Raw genomic sequence first — 25,412 nt, forward strand, 5'->3', positions numbered from 1 at the left:
GTTTCCAGTCCCGTGGGGCGGTGGTTTGATAACCACAAAGACACTCAAGAGAATGGGCAGTTTGATTTCAGTGTAAAAGATGAAGGCTCATAAAAATATATTTTTGGGGGGATAGGTGGTGACGCCAAAATACAGTAAAGCTGAAATCCGCACTAAAACTTTTGGGACACTGGAAAAGCCCCGGACCAGAACTGGTGCGTGTAGTTCCCTTTTTCTTCCAGAGGGCGGGCGCGGAGTAGGGGGTTTGCATTGCGGTAGAGACCCAGCAGGTATAGGCAAGGCTCCTTCTGTCGGGGGCGGGGCGTGCGCGGCGTCAGAGGCGGAGCTATCCTTATCCCCGCCCCCCCCAGCCCGTCCGGAGTGTGTAGCGATTGGTCGGTAGGCACAGCTTAACAGCGCCTGTTGGCGGAGGGAGGAAGAGGGCTGTGTCCAGGGTGTGGAGGGGAGTGAGTGACGCGAAGGCGGTGGCGGCAGTGGCGGTGATGGCAGCGGCCCCCTCGTATCTTCTCGCTGTCCTCTCGCGCAGGTGAATGGCTGCGAGATGGAGAACGAGGGGAGCGGCGGGAGTGGGGGCTCGGCCGGGCTCCTGCAGCAGATCCTGAGCCTGAAGCTGGTGCCGCGGGTGGGCAACGGGACGCTGTGCCCCAACTCCACCTCCCTCTGCTCCTTTCCAGGTACCGGCCGCGCCTGCGCCTGAGCGAGGGGGGGAGCGGGGAGTGGTGTCCCTCTCCCCGTGCTATCACGTGACTGCCGCCGGAGCCGCCCCCTACAGAGCGAGCGAGCCCGCGGGTCTCGCAGACTTCCGGCCTCAGCAGCCCCCTGACTCGAGACTTGCGGCCTGAGGGGAGAGAGGGCCGGCTCTGCTCCTCACTGGCCCGCGTCCTTCGAGCCGCTTCTAATTCGGGCGCTGTGCGCTTGCATAGACGAGGGCGGAGCTGCGTCGACCTCCCGAGTTTTCAGGCCGGGGCACCCGGAGGAGTCAGTTTGTGTTTAAATGAGTGTCCATTCGCTGGACCTCAACCTACGATGGTGGCCTTTCAGGTCATTCTGAGTGGGGGACAGACGGGGCGGGAGAGGAGGGCAGGACTGTCTTTTCAAAAACATCTGGACCATTATAAATAATAATAATTAATAATAATTAATACTAGCTCGCGTTTATATCTGCTCCGTAAGGTTTACAAAGCACTTTACAAATAGTAACTCATTTGTTCCTTACAAGAACCTTACGAGGTTAGTGCTTTCTCTATTTTACGCGCGAGGAAACTGAGGCAGACAGGTGAATTGACTTGCCCAGGGTTACGCACCTGGGCAAGTGCGTGAGTGTCTGAGGCAGGATTTGAGGGGATAGCGATGCTAGTCAACACATACGTGTATAAAGGTCCTAGGAAATAGTATAGACCAGATAGAGGCTGCTGAGTTGTCAACAGCCATCCTCGTCTCAAACAAGGTACCTGTAAACTCTTTTGCACATTGGGATAGTTTTGGTCTGTACCTGTCTGGTCCAGATGGATGTGCACTACCTGCCTGGCAGGTTTTCTGAATAGTTTGTGAAATATCTGTGGCAGAATTAATAACCAGGTTGGAATAGATGCCGTGGTAGTAATTTGTAATCATGGCTAGAAACATACAAGAACATGTTTGACAGCATATCCCTCCAAAATAAGTTACAGACAGAACAGGTAAATATTTTTTTAAGTCAGAAATTAATACTCGCTCTGCAAACCTAGCGGAACTAGACTCAGATTGGCTTTCTTTTTTTAATGTTACCTCTTTTCTTATGTTTGTGTGGACTTAGAAAAATGGATATGAGGAGTCAGTGCTAGGTAATTTTGGGAAGTGATATATGAAGAGCATCCGTCTTGGAAGACCTGGGTTCTAGTCCAGGCCCTGCCACCTATGAACTGCTGTTTTCTTGGGCAAGTAGTTTCTTAACATCTGTAAGCCTCAGTTTCCTCACCTGTAAAAGAGAGGGTTACACTAGATGGTTTAGGTCCCTTTTGGTTCCAATGTTTTCCGACTGAATGCTTACTTTAAATACATTCTCATTTGATTTAATTTTTCAAAAAAATTTATCACATGGGTGCTACTACAAGACCCTGGGCTAGGCTCTGAAAATACAAAGACAGGGGCAGCTAGGTGGCACAGTGGATAGAGCACCGGCCCTGGAGTCAGGAGTACCTGAGTTCAAATCCGGCCTCACACACTTAACACTTACTAGCTGTGTGACCCTGGGCAAGTCACTTAACCCCAATTGCCTCACTTAAAAAAAAAAAAAGAAAATACAAAGACAAAGTAAGACACAAACTCTGGTCTGAGGGAGCTTACAGTGCAGAGCTGGGGATAAAGGTGTGTATACAGATAGCTGTAATTCAAGTGAGAATATAGAATAGTCACCAGTGGTACAAGAAATCTGCAGAGTGGGAGAGCTAAAACTTCTAGATGGAGTAGAAGGCTCCCTAGAAGAGACCCTCCCTGAGTTGGGGCATTGAAGGAAGGAAAGGATTTCAGTGTTTGAGCCTGTGTCTTTAGGAAATACAATTATCAGAGCCACTTTTCAGATAAGGCAATCTAATCAAATTGGTTAATGATCTTGACACAAAATTCCAAATGTTAAGTGGACACAGAACACATCAGCTTCCAAGTTCAGTGCTTTTGCCAATTCACCTGAGGTATAGTGGGAAAAAGTGGGGTTGGAATCAGGTCTTTGCGGGGGATAGGGGGTGGTTAGGAAACCTGTGTTCGAGGCCTGCTGATAACATAGTGGCTGAGTGACCATGTACAAATATTTAAACGGTACCCCAAGCAACTTTTTGCGTAGATATTTCCATGCTGGGAGTTCTCCACGTGGAGGAAATCATAGATAATGAACCTGCTAAAGAAGCAGTTACCGATCTGGTCTGCTTTTAGTACTGAAAGGTATAATCATCCCAGGTACCGAGGGTTTTCTTCTGTGTGCCTTGTACTTTAAGAAGCATTTCTGACAAGTCATTCTATTGGTTTTGGGTGGTTATAAATACAGCAAGTATAGTGACAGCCTTTTAAATTTGATCTTGGTTGAGATTCCAAAATCTATTTCAATTTAGCTTATACCAGGTATCCTGAGTACATAGTTCTCATTGTGGTCCCATTGAAAAGGTTTCTTGGGTTTTATTGCCCACTCAGCATGGAAAGTCATTGCTTTGAATATTCAGATGTTTATCACTCAGGAAATTATGAATTGATTTTTTTTCTACTTGCATTTGTATTTGGCTCCTGGTCTTTAGCTTAATTCTCTTTATTCACTTTTTAAGAAAACAAGTTCGATTTCCTTGCCCAATACCACCCTTTGAGTCTATAAGGGATGAAACTTTACATCACAGAATTTCACATTTTGTACTTGGAAGGGCCTTCAGTGGCCATCTAGTCTATATCATACCTAAAGAAATATTCACACTGAACTACCTACCAGACAAGTGTTCATTTAGCCTGTTTAAGATCTTCAGTGAAGGGGTACCCGCTACCTCTGGGGACAACCCATTAGAGCAGCTAAGGTTGTACTGTGGATTGAGTGTCCTGCCTGGAGCCCAGAAGAGTTCAAATGAGTTCAAATCAGGTCTCAGACACTTAGTAGCTGTGTGACCCTGGGCAAGTCACTTAACCTCTGTCTGCCTCAGTTTCCTCATCTGTAAAGCGGCTGTAATAATAGCATTTACCACCTAGGTGGTTGATTAGAGGTCAGTAGAGAGTTTGGGGCAGGATAGGTAGATTTGAGAGTCATTAGCATGAAGATGGTAATTCAGTTTATGGGAGCCTGAAATCACTAAGCCTAGTATAGTGGGAGAAGAGAAGAGGGCCAAGGACAGAACCCTGAGGGAAACCTGTAGTTAGAGGGTGTGATCTGGAAGAGCATCCAGCAAAGGAGAGAGAAGGAGCCATCAGAGAGGTAGGAGAACCGAGAGAGAGAGAGAGAGAGAGAGAGAGAGAGAGAGAGAGAGAGAGAGAGAGAGAGAGAGAGGGGGGGGGGGGGGGGGGGAGAGAGACAGAGACAGAGACAGAGACAGAGACAGGGAGGGGCCTGGAAACCTGGAGAGAGGAGGGTGTCCAGGGTTTGGTAACTAAGAGAGAACTTTGGAGAGAGCAGGTCTAGGGGAACGATTCATTTGGAAGCCAGATTGTGAGGGCAGTAAAAAGAGAGGGAGGTGAGAGAAAGTAGAGGCACCTGTTGTAAACGGACCTTTCAGGACTTTAATGACAAAAGTCAGAAGAGAAATAGGACGCTAGAAGGATCAAGTGAGGGGACTTTTACTATGGGGAGAAATGGGCACGTTTCTGGGCAGTAGACAGGGAAAGAAATTGAAAAGGAGGGAAGGAGTGGGGATGATGGACCAGTCTGCTAGAGGAGACGGGATGGAATGAGTATAGGAGGGTTAGCCTTGGTCAGGAGGAAGACCACTTCATCATGTGAGACAGGGATGAAGGAGGAGAGAGTGGCAGAAAGTACCTGAGTGATAGGAGATAAGGATGAGGGGAGAAGAGGAAGCTCACAGAGAATAGCCTCAATTTTTTTTCAGTCGAATATGAGGCAGGGGTCTCAGCTGAGAGAGTGGGGGGAGGGAGCTTTGAGGAGGGATTAGAAGGTGGGGAAGAGTCACTGTGGGGAGTGAGTGAATGAATGGATGAGGGAGGTATAGTAGCAGTGTCTTTTATGCTATAGATGCAGTACAGTACTGTATGGTAGCAGCATCTACCTTCATACAGGCTCTTATACTCCTCTCCCCTGTAACAATTGGAGTAACGCCACCTGCTGGACACTTACTGTAGGAAAGCTCCGCCATGAGGAGAAGACCTCTGAGGGCAAGCCATGTGCTTTGGAAGGTCAGTTCCTTGGTGTCAGGAAGTGATGTTTGCTCGTGGCTATCAAAGCTACCAGCCAATTAGCTTGAAGCTGTGTGTAAGTGTGTGTGTGGGGGGGGCTGACAGGCTGTTTCGGTTTTCGAAGAGAGGCTTCTGGGAGGAAGAAGGAAGCGTTGGGTGCTTTTTGTTCCTGACTTCGCTATGGCAGGTTGGATGATGGGGTCTCTTAGAAATAGTTAGATTTTTACCTTTCTCTCAGATCATTATCCTAACGCCCTTTAATAAATACTTAAAAGTCTAAACTCTTATTAAAGCTTCTAATTTGTTGGCGACCACTCATTAAATTTTTAGACAGACTAGCTAGAGTTTTAGCCCCTTATGATGTGGGCTGGAATTTGGGGTCAAATTGATTGTGAGTTGTCCCAAAAGAATTACAAGACTCAGTGACTCAGTTTCCCAAGTTTTATTGCAATACTGTGGGTGACCACAGGGAGAGAACCAGAATATTGGAAAGGTATCTCTCCAATAAGGAAAGGAAAGACAGTTATATTTATAGTATGGATAAATTGATTATCAGTCTCATTATAATAATCTCCACCTTGGGGAGGTACAAGGGAAGGCCTGTCCTACTCATTTTTTTTTAACTTTTTTTTTTTTTTAGTGAGGCAATTGGGGTTAAGTGACTTGCTCAGGGTCACACAGCTAGTAAGTGTTAAGTGTCTGAGGCCAGACTTGAACTCAGGTACTCCTGACTCCAGGGCTGGTGCTCTATCCACTGTGCCACCTAGCTGCCCATCTGTCCTACTCATTATAATATTCTCCACCTAGGGGTGTTACAAGGGAGGGCTTATCCTAATTTGGAGCTCCTGGGGGTCCTAAACCAACCCTCGAGGTGAGTGCCTTTTTCAGTGGAGGTGTGTTTTTGGGGTTTACACATCATAAGGTGAATCTGGGGACAAATTTGGCCTTTTCTGCGCACGTCTCTTTCTGATTCCCATGGCTAGTTTCAAAATATAATCATTTTTCATTAGAATTTCTATAGGTTGTCTTTTTCCTTTATTGTTATTTTGACCTGACCTGTTCTGGTCTGTTATGGATGTTGATCACTATGGGTACAAGAACCTAACATAAGTTATCCATTAACTGGGATCTGACTCCCTTTTAGAGCTAATATCCCTTTTAGAGCTTGGGTCTTAGATTTTTCTATTAACCCTTTTTTCACCTCCTACATCATTTACACCCCTGACCATCTTGGTGTAAGCCCTTATCACATGACACCTGGATTATTGCACTAGCCTGTTGGTTGGTCTTCTGTCTCAAGATTCTTCCCCACTCCAGTTCATCCTCCACTCAGCTGTTACATTGATTTTCCTGAAGCATAGTTCTGACACAGTCAGGCTTGTAAAGCATTTTATATCGCCCAGCCCCTTCCTACCTTTCTGGTCTTACACCTTACTCCCCTCTATGTACTCTTCGCTCTAGGGACACTATTCTCCCTGCTGTTGCTCAAACGTGACACTCTGGCTCCCATTCTGAGCATTTGCACTGGCTGTTCCTCATGCCTGGAGCTCTGTCCTCATCTCTGCCCCCTGGCTGCCCTTATTTCTTTCAAGTCTCACTTAAAGTCCCTCCTTTTACAAGAAGTCTTGCCCAGTCCTCCTTAATCTTAGTCTCTTCCTTTTGAGTTTTTCTCCAATTTGTCCTGTTTATAACGTGTTTGTACATAGCTTTTTGCCTCTTAGACTCTGAGAGTCCCTTGAAAGCAGGGATTTTTTTTGTTGCCTCTCTTTGTATCCCCAATGTTTATCACAGTACCTGACGTGTAGTAGATGCCCAATAAATGCTAGCTCACTGACAGACTAACCACTCTCTTAGATATTCTCTCTTTTATTATCACTTATCTCTTCTGGCTTTTCTCCTGACATTTTCTCCTGGTTTCTGACTCCTTCATAGTCTACTTTGTTGGGTATCTACATATCCAGTCTTCATTTCTCTCCTGAGCGCCAATCCTTTTCCACTGACCTAACTGCTGGACTTTTCCATCTGGATGTCGCAGAGCCATCTCATCCTCAACATGCCACCAAATAGAATGTATTCTATTTCCCACCAAACAGCCACGTCTTCCTCTCTGTTTCTGTTGACACCCTCCCATCCTTGGAGTCACCCTGAAATCTTCCTCTCCCTCACCCCTCCCATCTAGTCAGTTGGCAAGTCTTGTCGATTCTGCCTCCATGACATTCATCCCATCTATCTTCCCCTTTTTCTCGCTCCCAGGGTGACTGCTTAGGAGGGATTAGACATCTGTCACCTCTTACCTGAAGTACTGAAAAAGCTTCTTGATTGGTTTCCTTGCTTCAAGTCTCACTTCTCCAATCCACTCTCCACATGGCTGCCAAAATCAATTTCTTGTTTTTAATCATAAAAGTATTTTATTATTTTCCAGTTACATGTGAAGATAGTTTTCAATGTTTTTTTGTTTGTTTGCTTGTTTTTAATGAGGCAATTGGGGTTAAGTGACTTGCCTAAGGTCACACAGCTAGTAAGTGTTAAGTGTCTGAGGCCAGACTTGAACTCAGGTACTCCTGACTCCAGGGCTGGTACTCTATCCACTGTGCCACCTAGCTGCCCCTCAATGTTTTTTAAAATCATCAAAGTATTTTTTTATTTTCCAGTTACATGTAAAGATAGTTTTCAGTGTCTGTTTTTATAAGATTTCGAGCTCCAAATTTTTCTCCCTCCCCCCTTCCCAAGACAGAAGGCAATCTGATACAGGTTATATATGTACAATCACATTAAAAATATTTCTGCATTTGTCTTATTGTGAAAGAAGACTCAGAACACAGAGGGAAAAAAACTCAAAAAAGAAAACAAAGCAGAAACAGTATGGTTCAATCTGCATTCAGATCCCAGGGTTCTTTTTTTCCTGAATGTGGAGAGCACAAAATAAGCTTCATAAATACAGGCCAGAACATGTCACTCTCTTGCTTAAGAATTCTTAGTTGCTTTAGCATGAATCAGTCAGCCAACATGCCTTTATTCCAGGTCTCCTATGTTCCAAGCACAGCTGCTCTGTGCTGGAGACATAAAGAAAAAGTATTACATATGCTGACTTCAAGGGGCCTTCCTTTTATCAGGGGATCTCTCTTTTAGATTGTAAAGTGTAAGTGGCATCTTTTTGTCATGTAAGACCACATCATCTGACTTCACCCTCTTTTTTCAGACTTATTTCACAAGATCAAATATGATAGTATTTGTTGGGGCGGGGGGAGTACTTAGCATGATCCCTGGCACACAGTAGGTGGTACATAAATGCTCATTTCCTTCTCTCCCTCCATGACTTTACCATGTATACATTGAGTCCTACCCAAATTAGACTCTCCCTGGTATATAACATTCTATCTCCCATTACCGTGTTGTTGTTCAGGCTGTCCCCTGTACTGGTAATGAATTTCCTCATTTAGGCTTCTTAGGATTCCTAGTTACCTTTAAATCTAATTCAGCAAGGAGTTATTAACCACCTACTAGGTGTTCGGTGTTTTACTACATGTTGAGAATCCTAGACATATGAAAACCACAACACTCACTATTAAGGACTTAATTCGACTGGATACATCATCAATGCCAACTAGATACAAAACAAAGGTAATTACAGACGTGGTAAAATAACTGGAAGGATCTCTTAGAGGAAGTGACCCTTGAGCTAATTGAGGGAGGGAGATGATAGCTAGACCTAGAGGCTAGACAGCCTGAAATGGCATGTAAGGGGAGCCACAAGGAGGCCAGTTTGGCTTTAATAAAGAGTTTATGAAAAAAAATGAGTTTATGAGGAGAGTAATTAATGTGACATCAGTCTGGAAGATTAATCTGAGACAGATTTGGTAGGCCTTTAATATCAAAGAAAGGTATATCCCAGGGATAACAGAGAAGGGGAGTGACAATGTCAGGTCTGGAGAGGGGAGAGATTGTACGCAGGCAGAATAATTTAGAAGTTTACTGTAATATCCAGGCCAGAAGTAATGAACTTTGGTGATTGTCCTGGCAGTAGAGAGGAGACAGATGTGAGATATGATTTGGAAGTAAGGTCGACAAGCTTTGGCAGCTGATTGACTAAGGATGATGGTGTTCCCAACAGAAATAGGGAAGGAAGTTGGGAAGATGGATGGGTTTAGCTTTGCATATGTTAGGTGCCTATGGGACATTTGGGTGGTGCTATCTAGCATGCATTGGGTCATTTGGGACTGGTGTTCAGGGGAGAGAGAGATGAGTGCAGGATATGTAGATTCGGAGTCATCTGTATGGAGAGGATAGCTTATCCATGGGAGCTGATGAGCTCACTGAGTGTGTAGAGAGAGAAATGAAGGTTCAAGGCAGAGCTCTGGGATCTACCCTGGGTGAGGAGACTGGACTTGCGTGATGCCAGCAAAAGAGATTGAGAAAGAGGTGGGAGGAAAACCAGGATAGTTTATCCGGGAAGGAAGGCTGAAGTCAAGCATAAGGAATTAAGAAAAGGTCATTGGAATTAGCAGTTAAGAAAAGATTGGTAACCTTGGAGAGAGTTGGAGAGTCAGGTCTGGGTGGAGGAGAGGAGAGGGCTGTTAGAAGCCAGATTGCAGAGGAGCCGATTGAGCCACAAAATAATGGGCTAGGAGTTTTGGCATGAAAGGGAGAAGCATGGAGTTTTGTTTGTTTTTCTAAGGTAAGGGAAGACATTTCTAGGAAGCCAGGAAGGAGCCTTGTAGAGAAACTGGAGAGAGAGTGTGAGTGGGAAAGTGTGTGTGTGTGTGTGTGTGTGTGTGTGTGTGTGTGTGTGTGGGGAGAGAGAGAGAGTGTGTGTGTGTGTGTGTGTGTGTGTGTGTGTGGGTGGGTGGGTGGGTGGTGGTAGTGGTGGGTAACTGAATGGGTGAGAGACTGTAGGGAATGGGACCAAGGGCAAGGATGGAGAAGTCAGTCTTGCAAGGACAGTGAGACAGAGGCAAAGGGGAGAGATTGGAGGAGGAGGAGGAGGATGTTGAAGATATTTTTGAGGAGTAGAATTAGGGAGAGGGGGAGTTCAGGATAGAGCTCAGTTTTCTCTGTGAATGAGGCTGAGGCCCCCTGATGAAAGGGAGGAGGATGGAAGTGTTGTGTTTTGCTTGAGGTGAGAAGAGAAAGTTTGGAATAGAGTATAAAAGTATGGAGTATTTGGGCTAGAGAATGGTAGAGAAATAAAAATAACAGAATTTTGGTAGGGTAGGGCAGTAAGAAACCAGTTCATATGTGATAAATAAGAAAGCAGAATATAGCCCAAGAGTGTGAATACCTGTGTGATTCCTTTTAGCTCTTTCTGCCCTACAATTAATTTATATGTGCTTTGTATTTACTTACTTGTATACATTGTGCCTTAGAAAGTCAACTTCTTGGGGGCAGACAATATTGAGAATTTGTTTTTTTGTTTTGTTTTGTTTGGTGGGGCAGTGAGGGTTAAGTGACTTGCCCAGAGTCACACAGCTAGTAAGTGTCAAGTGTCCAAGGCAGGATTTGAACTCAGGTCCTCCTGAATCCTGGGCCAGTGTTCTATCCACTGCGCCACCTAGCTGCCCCCGAATGTTGAGTTTTTACCTTTGTGTCCCTAGCACAGTGCTTTGTACACAGTAGGCATTTAATAAATGCTTATGGAATTGCATAAGAAAGGAGTGTGAGGCTTTAGGTAGGAAAAATAATTTCTTCCATGGGTAGGAGGTGGGAACAAGGGAAGGGTTTTTTTTGGTTTTGTTTTTCTGAAGCCATGATTCGAGCTGTGTTGTGAGGGATTAGAAGGATTTCAATAGGGGCAGGGCTGTATAATTATGTACAGTATATGTTTTGCTGACTAAATTTATTTCCTATTAGTTCTTTTATAGAGAAAGTTCTACTTGGGATAAATTTTGAATTGTAGATTTGGGGCAAGAGGGGACCTTAAGAACCATGGAGCCCAAACCCTTCCCAGTTTGGAGGCTAGATACATAGTGAGTGTCAGATGCTGAATGTTCAAATTTACTTCTGACTCCAAACACTTGTTTTCATAAGATTTTTAGTTCCAAATTTTTCTCCTCCCCACCCCCCAAGACAAAGCAATCTAATATAAGTTAGGTATGTACAATCATATTAAACACATTTCTGCATTAATCGTGTTGTGAAAGAAGAATCAGAACAAAAGGGAAAAACCTCAAAAAAGAAAAAAAAATGGAAACAGTATGGTTCAATCTGCATTCTGATTCTACTGTTCTTTTTTTGGATGTGGAGAACATTTTTATCATGAATTCTTTGGAATTTCCTGGATCATTGTATACATAAAACTCTTGATGCGAAATCTTTTTTTTTATTTAACAAGCATTTATTAAGCTACTGCTATCAACCTGGAATTATGCTAGGGGCTGGGGGAAACAAAGGCAAAACAAAGTAGCTCCTGATGGGGGAACAAAGGGGGAACTATACTCTCATATATACATTAAAACAAAATGTATACAGAGTTTTTGGAGGAGATCCAGACTCTTGGGATCAAGGACACAAGCAGAGAGGTTTTCATTGGTTGAGGGAAGAGGCACCTTATCCTTGGAGGCTGAAGCAAAGGAGGCGAGAGCATGAGGAATGAGACTGACAGGATTTGAATTATACAGCAATCAATAAGGAGCTCTTAAATAGATGGCAAGTGAATGTATAATGGATTGAAGGGAAATTGCTTAGTTTTTCAAAAGTGCCCTACAGAATGGGGTTTATTTTTTGCCATCGAGAGCCCTATAATAGTCAGTCCTATTTATCAAAAGAAAAGTATCTATACTGTGAATCTTTTATTTCATAATAAAATCTTTTTTCTCAGTTATATTGATTGAAATCTTAACTAATTAAATTTATTAGTTAAAGTCTCAAGTCCTCCTAATTTAAGACATACATACACATGTGTATACACACATTTATATATGGAACTACTTAAATTCTTTAACACACACTCCAAAAAACCAAACCCAGACCCCCGCCCAGACTCTACCTTAAAATTTTTTTTAATGATGATAACTTTTGGAGGAAGCACTATAGATATAATTTTTCTTGCAAGTAGTATTTTTTACATTTAATGTCTGATTTTAGAGCTAGAAAAGGTCTAAATATGATTTGCTGTTAACCCTACAAATCCTTAATTTTCTTCACTTTGTTTTCATTTATGATTCAACCCTCATACCAATACCTTATGGGGGATTGTTGGCAGTTTTTTTTTTCCTCGGGGCAGTGAGGGGTAAGTGACTTGCCCAAGGCCACACAGCTAGTAAGTGTCAGGTGTCTGAGGCTGGACCTGAACTCAGGTCCTTCTGAGTCCAGGGCTGGTGCTCTATCCACTGCGCCACCTAGCTGCCCCAGGATTTGAAATTCTAATCAGAAGTGATGGAAAGGACTTCTTGGTTCTTTCTTGTTGGTGTCTTTAGTGGGTAAGAAAAGGGTATGGATATGCCATGTGCTTATTTCTTCTTGTTATCAGACCCCTTGATATCAAAATTTATTTTAGTGACTGGTTAAAATTTTGCTTCTGTGAGGGGGTGCAGTGGCTTCCTGATTAAAAAAAAATTATAAGCTTTATGGAATATATGAATCTAATTCTCTTGAAATTAGCATGAACATAGGAAAAACGTTTAATAGCATTAAACCTAATTTCTCTATTATCAGAGTGAGCAACACCATCCTCTCAGTCCCTCCAGCTCAGAACCTAGGAGTCAGCCTGGTTTTCACCAATCTCTTTCCAAGGCTCGTCTATTTCGGCTTGACATGATTTCTCCTGAATGCCCCCTGGTCTCTTCTGACACTGCCACCCCCTTAGTGCAGACCCTCATTGAACACCTACACTATTTCAATAGCTTGGAGCTGGGTCAGCTTGCTTTAAGTCAGTTCCAGCTCTGATTCAGCTATCAAAGTGATCTTCACAAAGCACACATACCCCACCCCACTACACACACTCAGTAAACTCCAGTGGCTTCCTGTTGCCTCCGGGATCAAATTCAGAATGCTGTTTGACATTCAAAGCCCTTCCTAATCTTGCCCCCCTGGTCCCTTTCCAGTCTTCTTAAGACCTGACTCCCCACCACATCTTCGATCCACTGACCCTGGCTTTCTGGGCCTTCTATGAGCAATACCCTCTCTTGGCACGTTTTCCCCCCTGCCTGGAATGCTCTCTCTCCTCATCTCTGCCTACTGACTTCCTTTATGCCCCAACTACAATCCCACCTTTGACAGGAAGCCTTTCCCAGCTCATCTTGATTCTAGTGCCTTGCCTCTATTAATTATTTCTTACATATCCTGTATATAACTTGCTTTGTAAGTATTTTTGCATGTTGTCTCCCTCATTAGACTGTGAGCTCCTTAAGGGCGGGGGGGGGGGGGGGGGGGGGACCGACCTGTCTTTTGCCTTTTTGTATCCCCAGTGTTACTTAGTATATTGTTAATTGATTGACATTAATCGGTTTATTTAACATTCAGTGGTACTTCCCGCTATTTTGTTTCAGCTTCAGGAACATGAAGGAAGGCATTTACTTTGAGGGCTTTGCAGTAGTCTTCTCTTAGCAAAAAAGAGGCGACAGCCTGCTGTGGTGCATGGAGAGCTGGCTGTGGAATCATTTTGGCCGTGTGACCTGGGCGAGTCAGCCCTCTTAGCCCTCTCTGACAGCGCTCTGAGACTGGAAATTACAGAGCAGCTGCAGATCTGCACTGACACTGATAAAATCACAGGGTCAGCCTTCTTCTCCAAAAGCCCAATGAGCCAAAGAGTAAACTTGGAACTGCGGTTCTTTTTTTTTTTTTTCTTTTTCTATGTTTTCTTTAAAATTTTTTTTTATTGAAGCCAAAGTACATGTTTTGGCATTGCCCTCCAGGTATTCTTGGGTCTTATAATATGGGTCTTGCTGTTCTCTACATAGGACACTCCATCTGCAGCCCTGGGGCCTCTCCTCTGACTTCCTTCCTTTCCTTCTCTCCAGAATGCTCTCCTTCATCCCATACACCTTTTGGTTTCTTTTAAGTGTAAGAAAACAATGCTGTCAAAATGATTGTTATGGTAGGAAATAGGAGTTCTTTAGCGTTGGCTTTGTCTGTACCACAAATTTTCCACTGGTCTCACTCAGATTTTAGCTTTTAAACATCACATAAGACTCAGCACATCCAAGACATACCTGAAATACCACACTCCCCTTTCCCCCGAAACACCCCTGCCAGTATCCCCCTTCACAAAAGTACTTTGAATTCATTTGTAACTTTTTATATATTCTTATTTCTGTATGTGTTGTCTCCCCCTCAGAATGCAGGCTTCTTAAGGGCAGACACTGTTTCACTTGTCCTTGTATCTCACGGGACACTTCTTAGCACCATGCCTGGCATACCATTGGTGCTTAGTACATGCTTATTGATTGATTGTCCATCCCCTCTTTGCTGAGGAAGGAAGCAAACATGCATTTATTAAGTGCCTACCATGTGCCAGCCACCATGCAAGCACAAACTGGTAGATGAGAACTGCCCAAGAGCAAAGAGAAAATTGGGCCAGTCCTTAATGAAGTTTGTGAAAGTCAAGACTTATTGACTTTATGGACAGTGAACTTAAAATTAATCATAATTTTTTTTACCCAAGAAAGATATTTTGTATTTTTCAAAAGTCAGTTGTTCTTAGGGGCAGCTAGGTGGCGCAGTGGATAGAGCACCGGCCCTGGAGTCAGGAGGACCTGAGTTCAAATCCGGGCTCAGACATTTAATACTTACTAGCTGTGTGACCCTGGGCAAGTCACTTAACCCCAATTGCCTCTCTCTCACACACACACACACACACACACACACACACACACACACACACACACACACACACACACACACACACAAAGTCAGTTGTTCTTTAAGCCCTGCATCAAGGGTTTGTTGGTTTTGGTCTTGGTTACAGCCTGCAGTACTCACTATAGTGCAGGATTATAAAGGGCTGCTTTCTTTGTACTTTTTGCTCTGGGGAGCTTGGGTGTATTTCTTGAATTGAGCCAGATTTGGAGATGACGCTTTGAGTTTGAGTTGGTGGCAGCTCTGTCTTTTTTTTTTAAATCATAAAAGTATTTTATTATTTTCTAGTTACATGTAGAGATAGTTTTCAACATTTGTTTTTATAAGATTTCTAGTTTCAAATTTTTCTCCCTCCCTTCCCCTCCCTCCCAAGACAGCAAGAAATCTGATATAAGTTATATATGTACAATCACATTAAACATATTTCTGCATTAGTCAAGCTGTGAAAGAATTAGAGAAAAAGGGGAAAACCTCAAAAGAGAAAAAGAAAAACTAGAAATAGTATGGTTGAATCTGCATCTAGATGCCACAGTTCTATTTTTCTGGATTTGGAGAGCATTTTCCATCATGAGTCCTTTGGAACTATCTTGGACCATTGTATTGCTGAGAAGAATCAAGTCTATCACAGTTGATCAACTTACAATGTTGTTAATACTGTGTACAATGTTATCCTGATTCTGCTCCTCTCACTCAGCATCAGTTCACGTAAGTCCTGCCAGGTTTCTCTGAAATCCACATGCTCATTGTTTCTTACAGCACAATAGTATTCTATTACATTCATATGCCACAACTTGTTCAGCCATTCCCCAATTGATAGGCAGCCTCTCAATTTCCATTTCCTTGCTACCACAAAAAGAACAGCTATAAATATTTTTGTACATGTGGGTCCTTTTCCCTTTCTTATGATCTCTTTGGGAAAAAGACCTAATAGTGGTATGCCTTACTTCACTAAGTGTGGCAGTAATTTTATATACCTGGTTGATGCATGCAAACACTGCCATTTAAATGGTTTTCAAATTTAGATTTGAAATTCTGGAAGACTATTTTTTTTCAATTATCATAACGAGAAACTCAACTTTAGACTTTTAATTTTCCCCTCTAGAAATGTGGTATGGTGTGTTCCTGTGGGCACTGGTATCTTCTCTCTCCTTCCACGTCCCTGCTGGATTATTGGCACTATTCACCCTCAGACATCACAAATATGGTAGGTTCATGTCTGTAAGCATCCTGTTGATGGGCATCGTGGGACCAATTACTGCTGGAATCTTGACAAGTATGTTAGACATTAAAACTATTGGTTGAACAACTTTGATGTGCCTAATCCACTAACTTTAAGGATCATTTCAGAAACTTGCTTGAGTGGGACTAACAAAAAGAATACAATTTTTTTTAATCATAAAAGTATTTTATTATTTTCTAGTTACATGTAGAAATAGTTTTCAACATTTGTTTTTGTAAGATTTCTAGTTTCAAATTTTTCTCCTTCCCTCCCCTCCCCAAGACAGCAAGCAATCTGATGTAGGTTATATGTATACAATCACATTAAACATATTTATGCATTAGTCATGCTGTGAAAGAAGAATTAGAGCGAGAGAAAAACCTCAAAAGAGAAAAACAAAAACAAAAAATAGAAATAGTATGGTTGAATCTGCATTTAGATTCTACAATTCTTTTTTCTGGATTTGGAGAGCATTTTCTATCGTGAGTTCTTTGGAATTATCTTGGACCATTGTATTGCTGAGAAGAATCAAGTCTATCACAGTTGATTAACACACAATGTTGTTGATACTGTGTACAATGTTCTCCTTGTTCTGCTCCTGTCACTCAGCATCAGTTCATGTAAGTCCTTCCAGGTTTCTCTGAAATCCAACTGCTTATCATTTCTTACAGCACAATAGTATTCCATCACATCCATATACCACAACTTGTTTAGCCATTCCCCAATTGATGGGCATCCCCTCGGTTTCCAATTCCTTGCCATCACAAAAAGAACAGTTATAAATATTTTTGTACTTGTGGGTCCTTTTCCCTTTTTTATGCTATCTCAAAAAGAATACAATTTAAAGCGATTCCCTGACTTGACTTATCTCTTACTTTTTGTTACCTGGCTTAGATTTTGTCTTTTTCACCACAGGGGACTTTTTCTGAAGGTTCCCTTCCACCCCAACCTCTATCTTGTAAACTAAGGCCTTTTGGAAAGGAGAAGAAAATACACATTCTAATGGAAGTCATCGCTTGTTTCTATTACAGTTAGCTACTGTTTCTGTATGACTTGTCTGCTGGTATTGGGAAAGGGAATCAGTGTGTATATAGTGCCTACTATGTGCCAGCCCCAGGGCCAAGTGCTTTTTACAATTATTCTCTCTTTTGATCCTCACAATAACCCTGGGAGGTGCTATTACCTCTATTTTACAATTGAGGAAACTGAGGCAGAAGTTAAGTGGCCTGCCCAGGGTCACACAGCTAGTAAGTGCCTGTGCTACCAGTTGCCTGCGTTGCACATTGTTCAGTAGTTCATTACTTCCACGTGTTGTCCTGTTGCTGAAGGACATTTTAGGAATGGAAGGCTAACCATGGAGTCAAGAACTCTTCACACAATCAATAGATTTCTGTTTCTGGTGGTGTTGGAGGTTTTTTGGTTTTGTTTTTAGGAGTTTCTTAGGAAATAGAGTTTCATTAGGAATATTCATCTTTCAAATTTAACTTGCTATTTGTGGATATTCCTTTTAAAAGGCAGTCTGTTGAAATGGAAGGATTATGGACTTAAGTGCCAGAAGACACTGGGCCAAGTCTCAGCTCTATCCTTTTCTAGCTGTGACCTTAGGCAGGCTACTTAACATGTCAAGACATCTATATTATTATTTTTAAAATAGATGTCTTCATTTGCCTCTCTCCCTGTGTTTCTGTGAGGATCAGATGAGATAATGTATGTGAGAGCCTATTAAAATGGATCTGAGTCAGTATGACAGCCACAGAGACCTGGGAGGACCTGGGTGGAATCCTGTTTCCAACACGGAGGCCTTGGCGCCGAGGCCTGGGACCTCTGTGGGCTGCAGCTGTCTCACCTTTTAATAAGGGCTTGGACTCAATGACTTCCAAGTTGCCTTCCCGTTCTAAATCCATGATACAGGCTCCTGACATAAGGACTAATGCAGTTACAGGGAACTGGCAAAAATTTCAGTTCCCAAGCAAAGCAAGGCCTTGCCCAACCTATTCTCTCCTTCACTAGAAACCACCCAGCCAGGTACAGCGGGGTGTCTTTTTCTTTTATGAACCTCCAAACAATGAATATGTTTCCTGTGATAGTTATGCCTTTGCCAGAACCCTGCAGGCTCATGTTACGTCAAAGGGGCCCAGGCCCGCTGGTCTCCTCCCGTCCTTGTAAGTGTTTGATTCTATTGCTCAGAGGAGAAATGTCCCTACTAGAGATTCAAGAGGCTTGAATCCGCCTCTGCCTTATTGATTTGGAAAGCACCCTAGAGGTCATCTGGCCTGACACCTTTCTTGATACACGATTCTTCTGTGTAGCATCTCCCAAAGTGCTTGCAAACCTCCTTTTATCACTAAGCCCCTACTGAACTTAGGTTTTCTGCTTTCTTATAATAACTTAATTCAGGGGCAGCTAGGTGGCGCAGTGGATAGAGCACCAGCCCTGGAGTCAGGAGGACCTGAGTTCAAATCTGGCCTCAGACACTTAACACTTACTAGCTGTGTGACCCTGGGCAAGTCACTTAACCCCCATTGCCTCACTTAAAAAAAAAGATTGTACTTATAATACTTATTGACTTAGCACTTGATTGTATAATTGAGTAGTTTCACATGAGTTTTATACCATCATTTCAGCTAGAGTATAAGCTCTTTGTGAGCAGAAACCATCAAATATAAAATTTGTTTGGTGCTTTGCACAGAGTAGATAATCATAACCATTTGTTTTATGAATGAACAAACTGGGGCAGGGCTATCCTTGCTCTGGAGCCCCAAATCCTATTTTGGTGTTTAATGGGAACATTAGGAAAACTCTTGGATCCATCTTCCTTCAGCAGGAGGTATAGTTAATGCATAAATCAGGGAAGTCTGAACCCTTGTTTGTCTAAATCAACTCCATGTGAGTGGAGATTTTCTTGCATTCTTCAGGATGTTGCAAGGATTAATGGAAAAATAAAAGGGGGGGGGCAAAAGCCTCCCTGAAACTGAAGAATCCCTGTCTTCAATAACACTTACTAGGGTTCCAGAAATATCGACTAAATCACAGCAAAATCTAGTTTCAAGAAGCTGCTTCTCAAAATCTTATATAATTGTTAACCCAAGTTAGTGATTTGTAAACCACCTACATAGTAGTTAAAACCTTGCAAACTGACCCTATAGGGAAGGAATGGGAAGAAAGGCCATCTTTATCAAATGTACTCTTTCATGTGCAAATAAAGGTAAAATCTGAATTATAATTATAGTAGAATCTCAAATTCTGTATTTCTTGTATTAACCTTTTTTCCCCCCTTCTTGCATTTTTTTAAAAAACAGGTGCAGCCATTGCTGGCGTTTACCGAGCTGCAGGCAAAGAAATGATCCCTTTCGAAGCCCTCACCCTAGGTGTAGGCCAGACATTTTGTGTAGTGGTCGTTTCCTTTTTACGGATTTTAGCAACTCTATAGCATCTGCTTACAGACTGTGATAGAACAGACCCTGAAGAGAGGATTTCAGAATATTTATTAAGGAAGGGCATTGCTACAAGTGGTGATAATTTATTTAAAGTTTTTCTAATGAAACAGCTTGAACAAGTGCGTGTGAAGGCCTGCTGTCTTGATCCCTTCTATGAGCCAAAGACCTTTTTGGTGAATTCTAAATTTCTTATTTAAAAAAAACAAAACCATAGGGTTCATCAGCTTTCCTCTTTGAAGAAACATCAACCATTTAAGCTCTTTTGTAATTGTACATAGAACAGCACAGCAGTGCATTCGGATCATCCTTTGTGCCAGTATTCTCAAGGACCTATAAGAAAACGCAGCCTCAAGTGTTTTAAGAAGATCTACACAAAAATTGGACTATTGTAAAGCAAAATATGCCATGCTCAGAGACTGATGTCTGAGGGGATCAGACCTTATTGAAGTTAGCTTTTCCAACTTTTATTTTGTTACATTTTTGTGACAGTAAGTGCCAAGTAGGTTTTTCTTTGAGGTGTATAACTGAAAACAAACGTGGTGATATACTGTAGCAGGGAAATATACATGAAATGTGACAATAAGAACAGCATTGGTTCCCGCTATTTAAAGGAAAAAAGTAACAACTACTGAATGATGATACTAAGGGAGTTAAATATTTTGATCTCTGACTATTTAACAATTTGTAATGAGCTAATGAGAACTTCTAAGATTTTTCTTTTAATGTGAAAATGCAGTTTTGTATTATCAAAATATGCTTGCTAATTCAGACAGTTTTTTTCTGAATACCAGTCACCTGCACCTTCCTTCTCATTCTCTGTTAGATTTATTTGATTTTATTGATAAGGTGCCCAATAGAAAGCAACTTGAACTGAATAATTTTTAGCTTGACTAGTCAGAATGCACTTTAGTGATTAAAGCAGAAAGAAGGGGATTCTTCTCCAGGTCTGCTCTCAAGGAATCTTATTCTAAGTGGGTGCTCCTTCTGAGATCTTGGCTTGTAGAAGTTTGGCTTGAAGTAAGGTTGGTGCTCTTGATTAAACATTTAGTCTTAAATATTTACAATGTAAAAACATTACCCAGTTGGATCAGAGCTCTTTTATCCCAGAAAGTGCCTAAAGTTAACTCGTTTATTTTTCTTAATTCTCTCCTTTCTTTCACATCCTGCCCTTTAAATTGGATCACAGATTTTCCTCAAGAAAATTTATATTTTACTATGCCAGGAATAAACTTCAGAATTATTTTAGCTAAGTTTTTGTCCTTTTGTTGCTCATTCACTAAATGTAAATTAAAGATTTATTTTCATTCACTATAGGCCTGAAAACTGTGACCTTAAAGGTGAGAGGATTAATTAGTAGGAGTTATATAAATTATATCCAGGTTGATATTTACTATCTAATTTGTCATAGCACAAAATACAATCAATTTTAGGGTCTTCTGATCTGGTTCTGGAATAATTTAGATTGCTTAAAGTAATTACATCTTAATCCTTAAATGAAAAAAAAATAAAGGTATTATTATTATTAATTTTTTTGTGTGTGGGGCAGTGAGGGTTAAGTGACTTGACACAGCTAGTGTCAAGTGTCTGAGCCCAGATTTGAACTCGGGTCCTCCTGAATTCAGAGCCAGTGCTTTATCCGATGCTCCACCTAACTGTCCTCAAGTTAAAGTATTATTATTACTAAATAACAGTCCAAACTAACACACATATAAACTAACAGATAAAACTAATCAAATAAGAGGACTATACAGAAAAATCATGAAGGAATTACACACAGAATAAAAGCTAATTTATCACTAATAGAACACTTACCCAAATCATAAATGCCCTATACTTAGGAGAAGTGAAAACAAGTAATGTCATTCTAATCTGACAATTTTGAATTCTCACTTAGTAACCATTATTAAAATCTTGTGGTAGGTGGTGTTACTCAGTAGGTACATTTTCACACGCTTCCCACATAAATATCCAATAGTTACTCTATTTATTGCACAGAGTGAATGATAATTTGTCTTAGAGACCACTTAGGCTTTTGTTTGGATTCACCAAAGGAAAGCAAGGTAGCAAATTTAAATTTAATTTAGGGACCCATCCTGGGTCTCAGATATGCAGATTTTGGGGGGGGCCTTCTGGAACCTGTGTTCCAGAAATTGTATGAGTGCTTTTCTTCTCTTTAGACAGAAGTTGCCATGTGACAGCTGTCATTTAGGTGATACCTTGCTAGACCCTAGCTTTGATTTTCAGTGGGCCTTGGGATAGGCATGAATGGTAACTAGCAGCCATTTTCTTATATTCAGCTGTTAAGGTTCTCAGGCTTCTGAATGTATTTTGATTTTTTCTTCTTCTGTAGTCTCATATGGTTAGAATCTATGTCATAATGTTGAGTCTATGTTTAAATTTAAACTGAGCCCGAAGTGTTGCCTTTAAGGTTTTGAGTCAGGATTGAATCCCAGGTTTCCTTCATTGAATCAACCAACCGTTAGCCAGAAAAGCTACCAGTACTTCTCTGTGTTGAACAGACTCCAGCTACAGCACTCTCACAATCATTTTGTCCTTATTTCTTACTACCCTGCCCATCGCTGGTACCTTCAAAATAAAAATCAGATCATAAAGATGAGTGGCATTAAAAAATTTTTTAAACTTATTCTCATTCTAATACTTCAGTGGCTCTGTGATGTTGAAGATGTAGGTGTTCCTGTCCAGTGATGTAGATTGCAGTCCATCCATTGCCGTCTCATCCTGTGGAACTCTTGACTATGACTTCTCATAAAATCTCCCTTAGGGAGTTGACCCAGTGTGCTTGGGGCCTTCCTTTAGATCACGGAGATATTTAATCTTGAGGTATTTCTTTCAAGGATCTTTTTGGTTGAGTACATTAGTTCATTTCAGGGGACTGCGACTTGCAAAAATACTCATAATTGGAAATTTCAGGTTAGGGTTAGTTATGTTGCAGCACACTATTGGGTCATTTAACAGGGTTTTAAGAGATTATTTTGATTCCTTTGTTCCACAGGACGTATCCATGACAGTTGTATGCAAAGGGACATACACACACACACACACACACACACACACACACACACACATAGTTACTGTTACGGTTCCAGGGTTTAGTTGTTATGTTCGAGCCAAAGCACAAAGAATAAGGCATCTGGAAAGTCCTAGTTTCCATCTGCTTTCTTTCTCATCCTTTTTTGGTTTAGCTGCTCTTTTGTCAGCATATAGCATATATATCCTCAAATTACTGGATATTCAGTGTTCACATGGTCAGTCCCAATATGTGATGCGCTCTTTTGAATGCTTTATGAATGCTGTACAGAGATTTTATATGAAATGTGTGGAGCTTGACTTAAGTATTCAGGGAGCAATTATTTATGTAATGATAAACTATGAAACTTCTACTTTTATTCTATCAAATATGCAGTTAGGTAGAAAAGAAACTGATGCTTGGTTTGAACGACACTTTCATATGTTAGATGGGTTTTGGAACTGTTTTCCCTTAAAACCCCAAATTTCCTAAGGACAGATGATAATTTCCCTGTTTAATTCCTTCTGTGTAAAAAAGAAGCTGATAAAACCAATATTGTGCCTCTTCCTTGGGTTTTTTCCCCTTCCTTATAAACCACCAAAGCTGATCTTTCATGTCTTTATTGTGGCACTTTGTAGTGGAAAATGAGCTTTCTCATAATGTTTCTAAATGTAACAAAATGAATTCCAGAGTGAAGGAGATGATGGGGTCAAAACATATCTTTATTTCAGGGTCATCAGCATGGTCTTCTACTGTTTGTTTGTTTTTTTTTTAAAGTAACAGAAACCTAACCTTTTATGAAATGTGGAGCCAGTGAGATAAGTTTTGTACATGCACAGAAATACCTTCTACATTCTCTTATATGTTTAAATTTATTCATTTGTTGGACTTTTAAAAACTTTTCAGTCCAACCTTAATTTCCTAATTGCTGTGTTTTGTTATGGTCTTGATACATTCTAAAGCCTAATTGGAAAAAAAGAAACACCAAGGAACAGTTTTGTTGCATGTAATGCCCTGGTGCCATATTAACTGTCTACATTGGGAAGGCTCTGCACACACTGTCTGCTGGTTGTAACTCAAACCAGCTTTCCCTTTTGTATTAAGATTGTTTCACTAACTGCTATAGTCAATAAGATCAAATCTTTGTATGAGAGAAAATAACAAATTTTATTTTTCTACTGACATTTCTAATGCTGGTGTCAACGTTTACCAATAAAAATGAATTACATTACTTCTGGCTGGAGCTTTATTTCTTTGGGGCAGATAGCAAATGACTGGACTGTTTAATGTTTTTAAGATTGCTAAGAGGTAGGGGCAGCTAGGTGGTGCAGTGGATAAAGCACCAGCCCTGGATCTAGGAGGACCTGAGTTCAAATCTGGCCTCAGACACTTGACACTTACTAGCTGTATGACCCTGGACAAGTCACTTAAACCCCATTGCCCCACCAAAAAATACAAAGAAAAAGATTGCTAAGAGATGACCAGGGGGCAGCTAGGTGGTGCAGTGGATAAAGCACTGGCCCTGGATTCAGGTGTACCTGAGTTCACATCCGGCCTCAGACACTTGACACTTACTAGCTGTGTGACCCTGGGCAAGTCACTTAACCCCCAATGCCCCGCCAAAAAAAAAAAAAAGAGAGAGAGAGATGATCAGACCAGCACAAATTTTACCCCACCCAGAAAATGACTCTTGGATATGGTTTTTCTACTTCACTTACAAGATTTCCTATCACCCCTGTGCTATCGTGTGTTGTGTTTTATATCTCTTTAAGTGACTTTCTTGGCTTTTTAGCTGTTGTTCAAAGATGTAACTATACTAAATGTGAAATGAAATGTTAAACAGACACTGTTGTCATATGGCTGTCAACCCAGGATTTGTTTGCCTCAACTTGAGCCTGTTATTGACCCTTTTCTGAAATTTGTTTTATCGGTATTCTTAATGAGACCAATTGCTAAGTGGTGGAAGGATTGAGTGATGTTGGAATGGAGATGCCTACAAACTGGACCTTTTATTTCTTTCCCCAACCCCCCAACTGGTGAATAATAATCAGTCCCATTTCTCTAGGGCTCTAAAAGTTTGCAAAGTGCTTTACATGCATTGGTGTCCTCATTCCAAGTCTAGTACTCTAACTGCTAGCCAAGATGTAAATGGAAATATACATTTCTAAATTTTAAATTGGATTGATTTGAAAGTAATTAATCTACATTTACAGGCCACCAAAATGGATCCATAAAAATCTGCAAGAGAGACAGTTTATTCATTTAAACCTTGAAGCTTTGTAAGGTACTTTACTTACATTATTTCATTTGAGCCTCATAAAAAACCTATGAAGTAGGAGTTATTTCCTTCTTTACAGAAAAGGAAATGGAAGACTCGGAGAGGTTAAGCAATCTGCTTAAAAACCACCTTCTTTTCTCCAGGTTAGTCCCCAGTTAGAAACTTCTTATTGCTACTACTTGCTTTGGGGCAACTGGGTGGTTACTTGGTTAGAGTGCCCCACCTGGGGTCAGGAAGACCTGAGTTCAAATCCAGCTTCAAGATACTAGCTGTGTGACCCTGGGCAAGTCACTTAACCCCAATTGCCTTAAACATCTGGGGCCATCTCCAGTCGTCCTGATATATATCTTGCCATTGGATCCAGATGGCTCTGGAGGAGAAAGTGAAGCTGGTGACTGCATAACCCTCCCTAAAATCCAATTGAGCACAAGTCATGGTATTGATGTGGGCTGAAATTAAGGGTCAAATTGACTGAGTCAGTGACTCAGTTTTCCAAGTTTTATTGCAATACTGTGAGTGACCACAGGGAGAGAAGCAGAAAAGTGGAAAGGTATCTCTTGAATAGTGAAAGAAAAGACAATTATATTTATAGTATGGATAAATTGATAATCAGTCTCATTATAATAATCTCCACTTTAGAGAGGTACAAGGGAGGACCTGTCCTACTCATTATAATGTTCTCCACCTTTGGGAGGTACAGGGGAGGGCTTATCCTAATTTGGAATTCCTGGGGTCTTAAGCCAACCTCCGAGGCGAGTACCTTTTCCCATGGAGGTGTGTCTTTGGGGTTTACAGGTCATAAGG

The 25,412-nt window shown here is 41.4% G+C and overlaps 1 protein-coding gene across 2 annotated transcripts; it reads left to right on the top strand.

The window, feature by feature from the left end:
• Nucleotides 1-446: 446 nt before the first annotated feature.
• On the top strand, nucleotides 447-23,553 carry TMEM170A (transmembrane protein 170A). Of its 2 annotated transcripts, none has more exons than XM_043989286.1 (3): nucleotides 447-674; nucleotides 15,749-15,919; nucleotides 19,165-23,553. In XM_043989286.1, the coding sequence occupies exons 1-3, from the start codon at nucleotides 542-544 to the stop codon at nucleotides 19,293-19,295; spliced, it is 435 nt and encodes a 144-aa protein (XP_043845221.1). In that variant the 5' UTR covers nucleotides 447-541; the 3' UTR covers nucleotides 19,296-23,553. The 2 variants fall into 2 exon arrangements, with proteins under 2 accessions (XP_043845221.1, XP_043845222.1); XM_043989287.1 differs by having other exon boundaries at nucleotides 15,749-15,850.
• The last annotated feature ends 1,859 nt before the right edge of the window (nucleotides 23,554-25,412 follow it).

This window comes from Dromiciops gliroides, chromosome 2 (genome assembly GCF_019393635.1).
Source record: "Dromiciops gliroides isolate mDroGli1 chromosome 2, mDroGli1.pri, whole genome shotgun sequence".
NCBI classification, from domain to species: domain Eukaryota; kingdom Metazoa; phylum Chordata; class Mammalia; order Microbiotheria; family Microbiotheriidae; genus Dromiciops; species Dromiciops gliroides.

Excerpts from the sequence above, each read along its gene's own strand:
- TMEM170A (XM_043989286.1), top strand. The coding sequence starts at position 542 with ATGGAGAACGAGGGGAGCGGCGGGAGTGGGGGCTCGGCCGGGCTCCTG. Across the intron at positions 675-15,748 it reads CTCCCTCTGCTCCTTTCCAG|AAATGTGGTATGGTGTGTTC; the intron begins GTACCGGCCGCG and ends TTTCCCCTCTAG. Across the intron at positions 15,920-19,164 it reads TACTGCTGGAATCTTGACAA|GTGCAGCCATTGCTGGCGTT; the intron begins GTATGTTAGACA and ends TTTAAAAAACAG.